The sequence below is a fragment of the Eleginops maclovinus genome, chromosome 10, assembly GCF_036324505.1.
Source record: "Eleginops maclovinus isolate JMC-PN-2008 ecotype Puerto Natales chromosome 10, JC_Emac_rtc_rv5, whole genome shotgun sequence".
Taxonomy (NCBI): domain Eukaryota; kingdom Metazoa; phylum Chordata; class Actinopteri; order Perciformes; family Eleginopidae; genus Eleginops; species Eleginops maclovinus.
In genome coordinates, this window is record NC_086358.1 from 15429344 (window position 1) to 15446056 (window position 16713).

A 16713-nucleotide genomic window follows, 5' to 3' on the forward strand; every position below is an offset into this window, starting at 1 on the left:
GTCCTTAGCCTATCACAAGCCGGGGGTGTGAGGGTTCTCGTGTGTGATTGGTTGTTGGCTCACCGATTGGAAGATGCATAATGAAAGATCCACAGGTGTACCTTGCAGTTTGGATGGTTTCAAGATAATGGTTTCTGCTAAAACCATATAATTGTCTAAGATAATCTATATTTGTCTCTCTGAAAATAAAATCTAAATTATTAGATACAAAAGGTCTATCATACAACAGGTTCAGGTGATTTGTTGAAAGTCATACCTTAATTCGCTTCCTATTTATAAAACATATAAAGATTCATTTATTTTCAATTTTCAACTGTATGTTTCTGGTGATAGTGTTATCAATTTTATTTATTTATCAAATAAATCAATCTTAAATGAAAATTCAAAATGAAAATACACACTTAATCAGAGTTCCCTTTAGTCTAATCTTCCAAAGTATGCTGGACCTTTATGTTAGGAGCCTGTCATGCACAAATAAAAATCAGGAATATAAAATACATAACAAACACTGAGTTTTAAACCGAGCAATGTCTAAGGGTTTATTGTAATAACATAATTATAAAGATTATCATCACATGTATTCAGTGTTTGGCTCCCTCTTGTTTTTTTATGTCACACCGCAGAAGATAGGAACGAGTGAGTTGTTAATATTGTCCTACAATTCCCATAATTCAGCATACTGAGCTTTCCTAACGCAACTGCTGATGCCTTTGAGGAAAATCTGAAACGAGGCAGCTATGTCTTTGATTTGTTCCTGCGCGTTTAGCTTGGGTTGTAAATCTATTTTTAGTAAGTGGTTAATTAATCAAACGTACAAGACATATATCGATAACTGATAACAGTCTATTACATGCCATACATAACGTAGGAAACTAAACCTAAATTGGGATTATCGGTCAAAGAAATCAGATATATTAAAGTGTTGCTTTTGCAGTTAAAAGTGGATAAGAGTTGTTACTTTATTAGCCAGACGCTTGGTATTGCTCAGGTGGAAATCTTCAATTCCTCCCTCGCATACCTTGTGGATAAAAGAAGTGTTACATTTTGCTAAACTGGAGAGGATCAGATGCTTAATGGGGGGCTCCCTGAGGAAATTTTATAAGATTTGGGACCCATTTGTTGAATATGTACGGGGGCTGGACATGCCAGATATCTGCCAGGCAACTGACTGACCAACAGTGATTTATGATTTATGTATACACAATGTTTTTTTTGTTGTTGTTGTTGTTGTTTATTTATTGAATTTTATTATTTATTATTATTAATTTATTTATTATTTCTCGATTTATCTATTGACTGATTTCATGTCTTTAGTCTTAGTCCGGATTATATTCTTAGTCTGCTGTGTTTGTCATGTCCTGTCTTGTTTTGGTTCATTTAACTTGCACTGTTACTTTGTCACTTATATTTACCAAATGTTATTGTATTGTATATTTGTTTTAATTGAAAAATCTCAATAAACAGATTGTTAAAAAAAAAAAAAATTAAAAGTAGAAAAGAGTTGGGTGCAAATATATATTTATATATTGCAAGAATATGATATTAATTCAGTGAAAATCCCAAATTATTAATTATATTATTAAGTATTAATCACATGTTTCGGAGTTGTATAACTGTTTGGTGTTCATAGGTTTAAGAATCTTAATATATTCTGTAAAATCATATGAAAAGGTTAAATTAGGGGTCACTTTTTCCGTTTGGCCAAAAAAAGTTATCGGGCATTTCGGCGTTTACGAAGTTGGTACTAGAAATATCCGAGCAGCACCTGAACTCATCACAGCGCCTGAATCCGACCTGAGCAGACGGTTGATGTCGGAGCTGTGACAAGTGGCTGCAAATGTAAGTTTTATGTCTTTATTTCAACATTTAGTCAAAAAATGTATGTTTATTAATTTGTCTGGTAGAAAGAAACTGTTTTGTTTATTAAAGTTAACATTTTATAATGTTTGGGGTGCGGTCTTTGTTGCCGAAGCTCACTTTCGGTTTCTTTACTTTTCTTTACGGTCTAAAATATGATAATTACTATCTAAAAGTTTGTTAAACAGATTAAATATCACCCTCATTTAGGTGAGAAATCGTTTTAATGAACGTTTAAGCCTCTTTAACGCTGTGTTTTTGAGTACATTTTTAATGCGTAATAGATTTGGAAGAAAATGTTAAAAGTGAAACTAAAGATTGTGGGCTACGTGCGCTTCAACAACAACAACAACAACAACAACAGCAACAACAACAAGAACAAGAGAGCCTGAGAAAACATGGGTGCTGATATCTGACATTTCCCCTGCTGTCATGTTTTTATGTTGTTTATTGGCTGCAGCTCAACATGGAGAAGCCCGCAGAGGCCGAGGACCGCAATCCCAACACCTTCTCTCAGGTGGTGTTCACTGACACCCCGTACTCATACCCGCTTTCAACCCCCATCACCTGCTGCTACACCCTCACTTCTGCCTTCCAGCCAAATCCCAGGGACTGGGTGGGCATTTTTAAGGTGAGGAAACTTTATTAAATATGCACTAGAAAAATATAATCATTGGAGTTTGTTCGTTATTTGATTGCATGTTGTTATGGACATTTTAAATCAGGCACAGGAGCACAAAATATGTGTATGCCTAGTTTAGTTGGTTTCCAGAAAATATGTTCGGAGGAAAGCAAAAAATGTAAAAAATAAAAATACAAGTAAATTCTTTCTTTCTAAAGATTATAAGTATTTGGTCCCTGATCAAATGTTATACATCTAAATTCAAATGACAACATTCAAAGTGTTAGGGAAATTAACCGTGCTCCCAGATTTGTTTTTATATTTCTGCTTGTTTTGTCTCATCTTTAGGTGGGGTGGAGCTCAGCAAGGGAATATCATACCTTTGTTTGGGTGGAGCCATCTCTGGATGTGATAGGGCAAGAGTCTTTGAACAGGCAAACTTTTTTTAAAGGTAAGAAATAGTTTCACTTTTCCCATAGCATATGTCATATTACTGCTTAGTCATGTTTGCTACATGGCCTTCCTGTCTGAACACTGTGAGTGTGTAAAGTGTAAACAGGTGAGGAGTAATCAGTGGGTCTTAAATCTGTTTTTATGAGCTGCTATGATGACACACATCTGATCCTTTGGCTCAGTGTTGTTGACATCATATCTTATGCAGTCTTCTATTAAAACTAGGGTCAGATTTTATTTTCTCTCCACTTTCTAATTTCTCAGAGCTTGAACATATTTAGTTTCAGTGTCTTTAAAGGCAGCTACTAACAGTTTTCTTTCAGTATTGACATATCTGCAGATTCTTTTCTAGATTGTTTATTAATCGTACGGTCTATAAAATGTCAATACATATTGAAAATGTATATCCCAGTATATTAAAGTTCAAGGTGAAATGTCTTGTTTTTTCAGTCTAGACCCCTTAGATATTCAGTTTGATATGAGGAAAGCAGGAAATCTGCATATATCGGAGGCTGAAAGCAGCAGTTATTTGCAGTTTTTTATACATTTTTAGGAACTAATGTATACCTGGGACTTGTCATCCCAGTTAACTGCCTCAGTGTGGACCTCAACTTCTTTCTCAGATAGTTTACCTTTGTCCAAAATATACATTCTCCCACAATAAAACAAAAAAATAAATAAAATAAAGGAAGTGTTGATGGTGTCGATTTTCTGCTTGTAAATGAAGTGATTGGTCTTCTTCTGACCTGTAATAATAGGTAATGCCTACAGTTTTTACTAATTATTTCCACTGAAAAAATAGATTTCAGAATTTAAAAAACAAAAGCCCTCTCACAGGTCTACACATTCCCTACTTACATTTTCTTGAATGCAATATTTTAAATTTGGCCTTAACAACCACAACCCAGGACATAATGAGGCCTATAACTGGCCCGTTTCACTATTTCCTGACTTTTTACAGACTGAACAGCTGATTAATGAATCAACAAAGAAAACCAACTTTAGTTTCAGCCCTGAAGCATGTTAACAAGATTTGCTTGCTCTGATCCTGTCCCATCAGATTACTACCTGCCTAAAGATGAGGTAGAGTTTTACCAGTTCTGCTACGTGGACAGTACTGGTAAAGTGCGAGGAGCCAGCACTCCTTTCTGTTTCAGAAGCCCAGAGGAGCAAAGCATGGAGCGCTGCACGGATGATGACCTCCTGGTTATAACATCACAGGTATCAAACGTCAATGATAGATTTGGAGCCAAAGCCAGTGGGTGTATCTTAAATCAATACATGACTGCTGTAGAAATATTTAATAATCAACTAGTACTTTTGGCAGAAGTGTGATTGGCTGATGATTCGAGCTCTTGTGTAAAAGACACAACTGTTTATATGTAATGGAAACAGAAGGAAGGCAAATCTAAATAAAACCTTTTATTGATTTAATGTTTTTCCAAACCCAGGAACAGTTGGAACAGAGCGTACGGGAGAAAGCTGATCTGCACATAGAGCTGGATAAGATAAGGAAAGAAAATGAAACCTTAAAAAATTATCTACAGAAAGAACGGCAAGAAGCTGCCAGCTTAAAGGTTTGCTGACAGCTAATGAACTCATTGCGCAATGGAGAGTTAAATAGATATTGAACTTTGATGTTTGACATGGTAGGATTTATTTCTACAGGAGCAGAATGATCAGAAAGAGAAAGAAACTGGTCAACTGGTCAAACAAATGGATCAAATCAAGCAACAAAATGAAAACTTACAGAGCACCTTACAGCAGCAGGTGCAGGAAACGGACAACGCAAAGGTTGGTTTTTCAGTCTACTTGTGAAATCAGTACTACATTTTCGGTGTAAAAAAAACTAAACTTGGTGTTGCTATCATCAGGAGATGTTGACTCAAATGACAAAGCAGATGGAAATGCAGCAACATGAAGCCACCATGCAGAAAGAACGTAGCCTGAGCTTGGATGGAGACTCAAAACAAAATGAGGTAAGGTGTTTGTATCTTTTTTGCTGTTAAAGGCTCTGACAACATCTTTAATAAATCATATGTTGTCTTACAGAAATACAATCGAGCTGTGATGAAGATCAACCAAATGAAAGAGGAGCGCGAGGAGCTGAACTTGAAGATCGATGAACAAAGTGCGGAGAATTCCACGTGGGTCGAGTCTGCACGTTTTATTTCCATCATTAAAGTGGTTGCATTGATGTCTGTAACAGCTTTTTTTTCGTTTTAGGCTTAATGCCAAACTCAGAGAACAACAGAGGGAAGTGTTAAAAATGAATGACAATGTACAGCTCCTCCAGGTAAATCTACCAACTTGTTTTTCTATTTCACCTTTCTACTATTTTCATGATTGACTCTTCATTAGTTGCAGCCCTATACAAATATTTGCAGACTTACTCTTAAAAAGCAGACTAACGAGGAATAGTATACCAATAACTATAAAGCAACATCAATAGTTAAATCTGGAAAAAAAATGAAGCACTTTACCATTAAAAACACCTTTCTAACACTTTGTTACCGACGTTATCAGGTCCATGTGAAAAAATAAAAGGTCAGATTAATAGATTAATTGAGTCCAGTTCCACATTTTAATCTTTTATTCAAATGTGTATTCTTTTACCTTTGGCAGGTTGACCTCCAGAGCAGTGAGAAAGAAAAGGAGCGGCTCTCTGTGGAGCTAAAAAAGCTGCAAAGCCTCACACACAACATGGATGACCTGAAGAGGGAGAACCAGGAGTTACGCATCAGGCTGTCACAGCAGGAGACACTGCAGAACTGTCCTGAGGACGATCTAAGGGTGGGAACAAAAAATGATTTAAATAAAAACAGGAGTCTTTATTTATGCTAAAAGCTTATTGCTGTTTTTCTCTCCAGCGGAAGTGTCAGACTCAGCTACATGAGGCTGAGCTGGAGCTGTTGGCCAAGAGAGAGGAAGTAAAAAAAATCCTGAGACATTCTCAGTCTCTGGAGAAAGATCTACAGGAAGTCAGGGAGCAGCTGGATAAGATTAGCAAATTTTTGGAGAATGAACAACGGAGAAATGGCAAAATCGAGGTAATCTCAAAAATCACCTGCAGAATTGTAAGAACGGTTAAGCTATACTAAGTTTAAGCTCTATCGGGTTCTTCTTGCTATTTAGAGAGAAGTTTAGGTCAAGGAAATCTTAATGTCTTGGTTTGAGTCAGGGGAATCATGAGTTTATTTTCTGGTTCATATTTATATTTTGTGCCTACTAGGACATGATTAACACTGAAGCTTGTTTTCCTTCATTCTTTTCAGATAAATCTCACAGAAGCACATTTAGCCATCGCAAATAAAGAGCGCATAGTAAAGGACAAGGATAATGTGATCATGTTGCTAACACATGAGAAAGAAGGGCTCATCAAAGAAAACCAGGTACGTCAACACTTTTTGGATTTACAGTGCCCACTTTTTTAAAAGTTATGTTATTTAAGTTATTGAAATTTTAAGGGCACAACATTAATTAGTTTCAATGCCCATTTCTGGACAAATGCCTCTCGACTTTGAGAAATGGAAAGATTGTAATGATGATTGTAAATATCAAGGAAAGACACAATTTGAAATGTAATAATAATAATAAATGTAACAGTTAAAAATTAATTGATGAACATTTCAAATAAAAATTGTATAAATTAATACATATTCAAAACAAATCAAAAACAAATACAATTTTAAGTCAAACCATTAAAAAAAAATGTCAACGAAGGATAACAAAGGAAACTACAATTTACATTGAGAGAACAAACACAATGCCAATCCTTTAAGTGAGAGTAGAAATGTATTACTAATAGTAGAAGTGTATATGCACATGTTCAAATGGTTACATGTACACCATGTGGTGATATAGACGCTATTTCTTCCACCAGAGTCTTACTGATGAAATTGACAGGCAGCGCAGAGCTTATGACGAACTCCACTCAGTACCCCCCGCTGACTTACCACCTAGGCAGCCTGAGACCACCGCACCAGCTGCCTCCGCATCACGCAACTGGCCGCAGTGGTCGGAGGCACCTGAAGAGCCTGTGTATGACACCACAGGTGAGAAAAATTACTTTTGCTGTTTTTAAAGTAGAAGGAGAGTTAAAAAGTTAATTCCAAGTATGTTTTCCTGGCAGTATAAAGGTCAGGTTCACTCAAATCACAATATGAGATCTTAAACACTTTCGTACCTGAGGATTTCAGATAACTGAGACACCCCAGTACATTGGAGACACATTTTTTATTGTAGAGCTTCTAGAAATGTAAAACACTGATGGCAACTTGTCTTTCCCAGAACCTGTCACCCTGTTACTTGAGGTATTATCTAGACCTCAGACAGGAATAGACATTAGTGTTGGGCCATATGACGATATAAGACTTAGCCTCTCTGTTTGGACAGAAGAAGCTTTTACTTTTTTAATGTGAGTCATGTATAGAAAAGGGATTGGATCCTATATGATTTAAACAAAAGTTACACACTTTTTGAGGAAAACTAGAGTGTAGAACTTTACATGAAGTATCATTTAAACCAAAAATAACAAATACTATGTACACAGTTTGGCTCAGGAACACTAGCATTAGCGGCAGCTTTATTGCCACTCTAATCAAGACTTTTTTGTAATGTGAGTTATGTGAAACCGAGAATGGGTTAACTGTTTCATCTTTACTGTGTACTAGGATGTCAGGTATGTTCTTTTTTTTAGTAAAATTACCTTCATCCTTGTTGAGTTCTTTTGCCTGGATCATTATGAAACTTAAAGGGGCCCTATTAGGCTCATTTCGAGGTTGATTTAGCTGGCTGGTTCTGTTGTGATTGGTCAACCGCTTAGAGATGTCCGTCCCTTAGCCCAACACGTACACACTACAGGAAAAGAAAAACACAAAAAAGCACAACAGGGCCCCTTGAAGTTGTGCTTCAGGGAGGGAATCTTTTATGAAAGCAGATTTTATTTGTAAAGTTTAGGAAGGAAGGCAGAATATTAAGTATAAGATTTAAAATATGTAGTTATTTTGTGATGGAATTAAATATTTGACCACTGCTATTTTTTTGTAAACCCATATGGTTCAAAACACAGAAATGTAGAAATTTGTTATCATTCAAAATCAAAAGAAGTATTGTTATTTATCGTGCATGAACATTTATTAACATCCAGCAGCTTTAATGGACATTTCCATCTGATAAAATTATTTCATGAGTAAGATAAACCAAAAAACATAACCTGTTGTATCTATTAACCATTTCCCAATATATTTACCAGAAAATACATTCTCTTTCCTTCCAGGAAGTGCTGAAGAAGCAGAGCAAGAGGTAAGTTAAATAATAATAGTACATTATTAGGGAAGTAAGGAAGCCATAACCTCACCTGTCCCATCACTCAAATGATTAATATCCACCACATGGTTTCACAAGCCGCAGCTGCTCTTCTATTTATATTTTCTAGCTCTTATTTTTCATATCAGTATTTGCTAAACATTCCTCCGACACTATGAACAAATGGTACTAAATGGTAACCTATAGGAGTACAAGGTGGTTAAGTCAGCTTAAATGTAAATGTATTAGGGCCATTGTAGGTAAAACAAATAAAGTAAATAGCTGGAAGAGAAAAAAACACACTGTTTGTTCATACTGGTCAGATAACAAACAGGTTTCTTGTAAATGTACAACTTAATCTAGGAGTTTTTCTTGGGAGTTTTTCTTGGAATATTACCTTCCTCACCAGGCTCCTTAAAACATGTATTTTACCTATAATGGCCCTAGCTAACGTATTTTGGTTAAAACAGCTGGATGAAAGGCAACTGTCAACTCAATATACACAAAAATAATGAGAAATCCTCCCTACCGGACGGAGTTCTGGATCCAACACTTGAGCCCGAGTGTGCCTTGGCTTTTTACCGTTTATTTTTGAAGGAGGCCTTTAAACATAATCCGCTCCGTATTTTGTTTCCGTCTCTATTTCAGCAGGAGCTGGTGTGTCGTCACTGCCACGAGAGCTTTCCCTGCATAACCCAACACGAACTGGAGCAGCATGAGCAGAGTCACCGATTGTGTCCCTACTGCACATTGCTCTGTGACAACATGGAGCAGGCAGTGTACGAAGATCACGTCTACGGCCACGAGCTGTGAGAAACGGCTGAAGAAAACAAACCTCTAACAAGATGTGGTCAAAGGACCATGTTTATGTTTTCTGCAAAAAAATCCTGTACATGACAGAAACTTTACTGTAGATTAAGCGTAAGCATACTTACGTTTCTAGGTTTTCCATTCGTTACTGTCCATCATGCAGACATAAGCAGCTGTTAGAGATCCTGCCTGAGTTACAGCATGTAAAACATAATGTCGTATTGTTACCATATCCTCACAAACTCTTAAAAGTAATCTTCACCACACTGGGCCACATTTAATAGTCTTAAAAACATTGGCGAGTATTTTTCTTTAAGTTTTGTGACTTTAATTTTCCTAATTTCAGAAAATATTTTATTTTCCTAAATTTGTGACTTCATTCTCATGGTGTTTTTTTTTGTCTCAGATAATATTACTTTTTTTTCTGGTAAACTTTCTCAAAACTAAAAAGTCCCTCTATGCCGTTGTAAAATTGTCCCCTTAATTTTTGGCATTAAATCTGAAAATGTGTGATTTAAATCTGCACCTTTTGCATCTGAGACGAAATAAACGGTATGATCACTATGATGTTTTGGACAGTAGGTTTTAAAAAATAACTGAACATTAAAGTAGATTTTCTCACCTTTGAGAGGTGATTTTCATATTGTACTTCTTTTTTTTTTTTTTTAAGCAGTAAGTTATCCAAGATTTTCTGTAAAAAAGGCTTAAAAAACCGACTGTTCCATTGGGTTGAATTAATCATTCAAATGTAAGTAATTGTAAACTTCATATATATTAACCACAACTCTTTATTCACAGTATAGCTTTGCACTTATCTTTAATCTTTAAGAGGAAATTGTTGATCTAGTATAACCGTATCGTGCTCATTGAAACATTTGATTTACCTTCTGTTGATTAGATTTTAAGGGTGTATGACAGAATGAGTTGTTGATGAGAGGTTGAGCGATGTGACAAGTGAATGTTTTAAATTTTCAATTTAATAAAGTGCATTTCAATGATTCTGCTGATATAATAAAAACCAAAAGGTAAAACGCAACTGGTCTTTTAAAAGTAATTCTTTATATAGACCCAAGAAACAATTACATGTTCTGCACATTAATCTGTAACCGTCCATAAACCGTGACACCAGCAACACTGAAGTTTAAATGCAGCGTAGTGTCTGATAAAGTGAGCGCATTCGTTGCATAGAAGTTATAGAGCCCTCCTCATGTCCAGAAATTGTTCTTCACGCAGCCAACTTCCTCACATGAGCCTCCCCCACCAGGCACATTTTGTTTACCAACAAGTCTCTGAAGCTGTCCACCAGCTGTCGGTCATTTCTCAAGGCGTCATCTGATTGGCCTCTTCTGGCGTGACATCACGGGAGATGATTTCAGAGAAGAGAGCCGGCAGCCAGTACTGAGCTTCTCCAGAGGCCTGAGAGTCCAACCATGCCAAGCCTTCTTTCAGCAGATGATCCTGGAAATATAAAGAGTGGAGGTCAATAGTGTTCCAGTAAAAAACATAAAATGCACACTTTAGGTTTACTATTTTTTCAAGTTGAAAAAAAACATCAGTCTTGTTATATACACACAAAAAGCTTAATCATTTTGTATTATTCTTTTCCAAGAATTCCCACCCATCTGACAGGTATGAGCCTTATAAATGCTTTTTTTTAAAGATAGAACAGCACATTATATAGAGGGCTTTAACTGTGAGCAGCCTTAGGCACACCATTAATCATGCTGTTTAATGGAGCATCTCCATGCGCCACACCTGTCAGGCTGTTGGTCTGTCCTTGCAAATAAGAAGTGCTAACAATAATTATTCAAAAACCTTTTTAACCAGCAGTAACTGTACTGTATGCAAGTGAAAGGGCAGGAGTGAGAGTCTTACTGTCATACAGCTCCCTAAAATACATTGATGTGCACTCACCAGAACATGACAAGCCCGTTCCTTCTCCCATTTTAGACTCTCCTTGATTTCACTCACTGTGACATAGCCCTTTTTCTACGAATGAAAAGAGAACAATAATAATAAGTCTATAACATTGTTGGCTACATAGTAGTTTGTTTATTCAAACAAGGCAGCAACATTCCTGGTAGAGCTGAGAGACTCATGTTGTATTTTGCACCTGATGCATGAGAAGGAAGGAAAGCGCAAACTATGCTATGTTTTTATTATCTCATCATTGCCTTTCCACCGGAAATTCTGTAATAAAAATATCAGGAACATAATAAGTTATTTTAATGTCCCCTCATCTAGATGTTTTAGGGTGTTCCTTGTTTAAAAGGAAAAGAAAGCATTAGAAAAGCATGATAAATACTCAATAAGGACTCACAAGCTTAAGGATCTGTCAAGTTATCATGTCGAATTTACACAGTTAATCTTGTGTTTCCAACATAATATTGACTATTATGTTTTGGGTGGATTAGAAAAACATCTTCCCCCCACTATTTACTTTTTCATTGTTCTGTAAACTTACAAACGTTTTTTGTTTTTTTTACTCAAGATAAATGTTAACAATCCATACAATTCCACATTTAACTTTGTTGTACTTTATTCATCAATTCAAATAAACGTATAGCTATTAAGACCCTTAAGTTATAAAAAGCTAATAATACAATTCCCAAACCACAAAATCATACCGCTGGAGAACGGTGGTAAGTTGGGAAATAGTGACATCAAGTGGTAGACTTTAAAACGTGTTTAGCAGTTCCTTTCTTATACCCTCCCCACAACGTGACGAAGAAAACACATATTTATAAACTGATCCGACATGAGAAGAATCTCATATCTGTTCTGTGAGTATAAGAGATGATTATTAAATGACAAAGATTTGACAGTGCTCTTAGCAGTTGGAATAGATGTACATTTCATATTTCTCCCTGTGTTGCAGTAGTTTTAATGTTATTGACAAAGCATTTCATTTGAACTTGTTGGACTTTGGTCTTTTACCAAAAATGTTACTTCAGGACTTTGTATTACAGGAAGAATAATTTGAAGTGATAAAGTAACAGTTAAAGCAAAGCCTATTTTGTAGAAAGGAAGTTATATCAATTGTTATATTTAACCCAGGATCTGTGTCTTACCTCGGCCAGCTGCAGGACTACAGTGTGATCCATGTTGAGCTCTGCAGGGACCGACTGCACCAAATAAGATCCTCCAACAGGAATCATCCCAAAGCCATTCCCCATCACCTTCAGTTTCTTTATGGCCCTCATCAAGTCATCTCTGAATGGCAAATGTTTAATTTTATTAATCATACAATTAAGGACAGGCATAAGATGTCCTGAGTTTCCCTAACTAAACATTGACACTTACTGGCTCACATCCTGGGCGTATTTACCTCTTCCCTTCAGTACTCTCTGATGGAGTTCATCCAAGGTGATAAGCCCTAAAAGAAAAAAGAATGGACAACAAAACCAATGTTTCTAGACTGCCTTAAATAAATCATGTTTGTATTCTGAGATTTAAATTGTATTTTCATCTAGTATGTCATTTAATTTGTCAAAGTTGTCAAGTTTTCATAAAAAGAAACATCTTTTAATTTGCTCATTATTGATACTGCTCCAATCTAAAATACAATCCAGTTTCTTGCATATCATCTGTGTTAAGCTGTAAATAAACAAATATCATTTTAAAATATTTTATAGAAAAGGGGATTAAATGGCTTAATACTTTTCTTATTTAGTCAACATATACAAGCCAGAAACATAATAAATCCCATTATTTCTACTATACTGGATTCATTGGGTTCACTGTATTTAGCAGTGGTGATATTTAGACACTGTTTGTGTGCACAAATGTGTGTCATCTCTTTGCTACCAGTCAAAAAAGACGATTACTACTTAGTTTCAAATTACAAACCTCCATTTCTGTGTTTCAGGGCCAGGCACACTTCAACAATCTGTACACCGAGTTCATAATAGAAGTCTCCTACGCCAAGCATCTCAGACCAAAAACCTTTGCCAGCTGTGAGAAAAATAGGGAAAGGATGTAAAAATGTGTAACATATGATTTAAATACATTTAACCAGGCCCTTGTATTTTGAAATAATATATAAAAAATGTTTCTCACAGGCAAGTGGGTCAACTCCAATGGTGGCACACATCTCCTGAAACTGAACCCTGAACTGTGGGTTTTTTCGGATTTCTTGTTTGTGCTTGCTGGCAAACTCCTCCAGGTTTGACTTAAAGGTCTCCAGTTGCTTTGACATCTAGAGGACAAAAACATGTTAGTAAATGGAGAACAAGGAAACATCAACAGACAAAACTGCCTTCAAAATGAATGAAAGGCAGGTATGGATTGTAACTACAAGCAGTGATTGAGTTTTTAATGATGCACCCAATGCTATTTTTCAATTAGGAATATTTTCAACATACAAGCTAGTTTTGTTTTCCAAGGCAACTTAAACTTCTAATTTTATAGGATAAAGGCCAGCAGCTAGTAACCAATATTGGTTATTTTTCAGATATACAAAATATGCATATACAGTAGAACAATTATCCAGTGGTGGAGGAAGTACTCAATAACTCATTGCAGTCAGTACCTTACTAGTCTAAACGAAAATGTACAATTAAAAGTACACATTATGAAGAATGGTTCATTTCAGATGAGCATACATACACTATAAATGTATTATTAAAACTGATGCTTTATTGTGTTCATAACTTTCACATTGTAGCTGGAGAAGGTGGAGCTCATTTCAACTACCTTAAACACTATTAGGTAGCTTAAATGTGGACTGATACTGCATTCTTTGTTATGTTTGCATTGATAGTTTGAAACTGAATAGTAACTAGTTAGTAAAGGCAAATTAATGTAGTAGAGTAGGAGTTTAAAGTAGCATAAATTGAATATACGCAAGTAAAGAAGTACAGCTTTCTGTTGACACAACTCACCTGGACAATTTGATCCTCAGCCAGAACATTTCCTCTTTCTTTATATTTGGCCTGAATAGAAACATTACATTACAGGTTATTTCTTAGTAAATCAAGTTAATGTGAAAACACAAAATGGTTAGTAACTTTACCTCTGCGAGCTTCTTTTTGGCAATGGCTCCCGCACCAACTCCTCTTCGATGCATTCCGCTGACGTGTGGTCCAAACTTGAACAAAATAATCTAAACTAGTGAGTATTTATTGCAGATGTGCAGTAAAATAATTTATAGGTTATACTTAGCTTAGGCTAGAACTGAAGCTAACGTTAAGCGGCGAGAATATGTTTTGTTTTGGCACTACAGATCGCAATTTCCCCAAAATACGTACTTCTTTGCTCACATTGCTTTAAAATCAGCAGTATGCATTAAAACTAAACTCAAAGTGATGTAAAAGTACAATTTCAGTGAAACGTAGATTGATATTTGTGATTTATAAAGCTAAATAAGCAAAACAAACTGTTTCCATTTGGAATACCAGGAAGTAAAGCGCTTCCTTGTCTGTAAGTATGTTTAATGTCATACCGCCCCCTGGTGTCCCGGAGAATACTGCAGGCCAGTACGGGAATTACAATGATAACAACAGTACACACCACCTCATATATATAGGTTAAGACATATAAGCAGGAAAATGAAAATACATCTATCACCCTACAGTAATGTCTGCATGTTGAGTCTTTAAGACAGACTATTTACTGAAGCAGTTGTGGAAGAAGCTACTAACCATTTTGGTTGTTAAACATAGGCTAAATGACACTAGGCCTACGTCGTACATTAATGTAGTCTCAGAAGTAAGAAGTAGCTAAGTTGGCAGCGTGAATTAATATCAATTGTATTTGAATAAAAATAAGTCTTTATCATTGATCAGTATTTCAGCCATATGCTCCTACATGTTTCTGAGAAAACAAAAGACATGACAATAATTTTACTCAGCCTCAGTTCACTTAATTTTGCTAAGTGACGATTTTTGAATAATGATATAAGTTAAGGAAGTTATCACTACATACAAGATTACAAAGTAGGCCTAATCATCATCCAAGATTTAAAGATATCAAGCCATCAGAAGAATATTATTTTCCAAAGAATCTCTGCACCTTTTTGAAGCCTATAAGAAAAGATTTATTATAAAACACAGAAAGACAAATCAGTTTTAGAATTAGAAAAAAGTGGAAACTCACTTATATTCTCCTCTTCTGCTTGTTTTGCAGAGTGAGCTTCAGCATGTCATTGCAAAGCTGTTTCTCTGATTCTGCCTCTTCAGTGGCATCGGCCTTGAGATAGAGCATTGATATCTATAAAAATATGTTGTTCCTACTTTGGAATAATATTTCGAATCATTCTGTGACTTACTTGCTTCAATCAAAAAGTGCCCTTCAAAAGTGACTTATCAGCTTGTCAATATTTTTGAATTGTGTTTACCTGCATGAAAGGTGATGCAAAAATAATTCTTAATTTAATAAACTAAAGATTGATAGCAAAAAATATATAAACGTTTTGCTGTTTATAACAATATAATCCTAGAATATAATACGTTAGGGAAACACAATTTAAGTAAACTGGACTAACCCTATCTCTTCAAGTTAAGTGTTTTCTGCATGCAGTGCTCCAAGCAACCAGAAGACTAAAAGATCAAAATCCATGATGACCTTAAAGCTAAAGGCAGAACACTTTTAATTTAATGAGAGCTTATTCGTAAGTATGTCCTAGTACAGCATTCTAAAATGGGAGAAATACAGTAAACATAAAAATAAAGCTTAAATCAATACATCCACTTTTAAAAATGGCCTTTTATACAGTTTTGCATTATGTGTCGTGGGAGGAAACTGAGCTGGAAAAATATTTTAGTTCCAGCACATTAAAGCATCAATGAAACACACATACACAGGTGTCTACTGATAAGCAGTAGACAAATGTTGGGAGTGAAATGATAAAGAGTTTGTGCAAAATTATCAAGGATTATGGACCATTAAACTAATGAAACTTTAACACTGCGAACAACAAATTGTTTGTTGGTAAGATAAAGATGCAGACTCCGGGCCATAATGTGTGCATGTTTGACTCAAGCTTACTGTATCTTAGAAATAGAATTTTAAGATAAGATAAGAATGACTTTACTAATCCCAGACTGGGAAATCTTTGTGTTGCAGCAGCATAATACAATACAAGTTATTAAAAAAAGAAGTAGACCATCAAATAAAAATAAATAAACAATTCTAAAGTATGAACATAAAAGAGAAAATAGAAATAACAATAAACCGGCTTAATATATTTATATATATATATACACATATATGCAGTTGACTATGTGCATACATAATCAGTAAACAGTAAGATACAAGTAAAACCACTATGGAAGTTAACTAAATATAGAGCAGGATATTATATAGCCTACATAGTAGTGCAGTGAATGGAATATTAAATCAAATATAAATGTACAAATAAAGTGTCAAGTGAGAATTTTCCGAGCAAAACCATTTTCTTCTAAAAAAGTTCAACGGATCTCCGGTTACTTTTGTGTAATGCAACAGTTTATTAGCCTTCTTTTTTTTATTTGACTTACCAATAGTAAATGAAAATAACTTAGGGGTTGTTTCTGTATTTGTCTATGTTTAGACATGGTACAACAAATGCAAATTACTCTAAAAGTAGCGATATGATAGTAAAAAGGGGTTGAGTAAATGTACTTTTGGATGCGTTCAAATAACTTTAAAGTTTTATGTAACATGTACCCGAATGTATTGTGTCT

General features: G+C 35.3%; 2 protein-coding genes across 3 annotated transcripts; one reads left to right on the forward strand and one right to left on the reverse strand.

Annotated features, from left to right (window-relative positions):
• The first annotated feature begins 1747 nt into the window (after nt 1-1747).
• On the forward strand, nt 1748-10085 carry calcoco2 (calcium binding and coiled-coil domain 2). Of its 2 annotated transcripts, none has more exons than XM_063892704.1 (15): nt 1748-1839; nt 2318-2488; nt 2828-2930; nt 3993-4153; nt 4384-4509; nt 4601-4726; nt 4807-4911; nt 4985-5079; nt 5159-5228; nt 5558-5725; nt 5803-5982; nt 6208-6324; nt 6816-6987; nt 8211-8236; nt 8888-10085. In XM_063892704.1, the coding sequence occupies exons 2-15, from the start codon at nt 2324-2326 to the stop codon at nt 9050-9052; spliced, it is 1779 nt and encodes a 592-aa protein (XP_063748774.1). In that variant the 5' UTR covers nt 1748-1839; nt 2318-2323; the 3' UTR covers nt 9053-10085. The 2 variants fall into 2 exon arrangements, with proteins under 2 accessions (XP_063748774.1, XP_063748775.1); XM_063892705.1 differs by having other exon boundaries at nt 8891-10085.
• Nucleotides 9699-14474, reverse strand: snf8 (SNF8 subunit of ESCRT-II). The gene is made up of 8 exons (XM_063892706.1): nt 14064-14474; nt 13933-13983; nt 13109-13247; nt 12899-13003; nt 12353-12425; nt 12121-12262; nt 10964-11038; nt 9699-10507 (listed from the first exon to the last, which is right to left on the reverse strand). The coding sequence occupies exons 1-8, from the start codon at nt 14115-14117 to the stop codon at nt 10370-10372; spliced, it is 777 nt and encodes a 258-aa protein (XP_063748776.1). The 5' UTR covers nt 14118-14474; the 3' UTR covers nt 9699-10369.
• Between the last annotated feature and the right edge of the window lie 2239 nt (nt 14475-16713).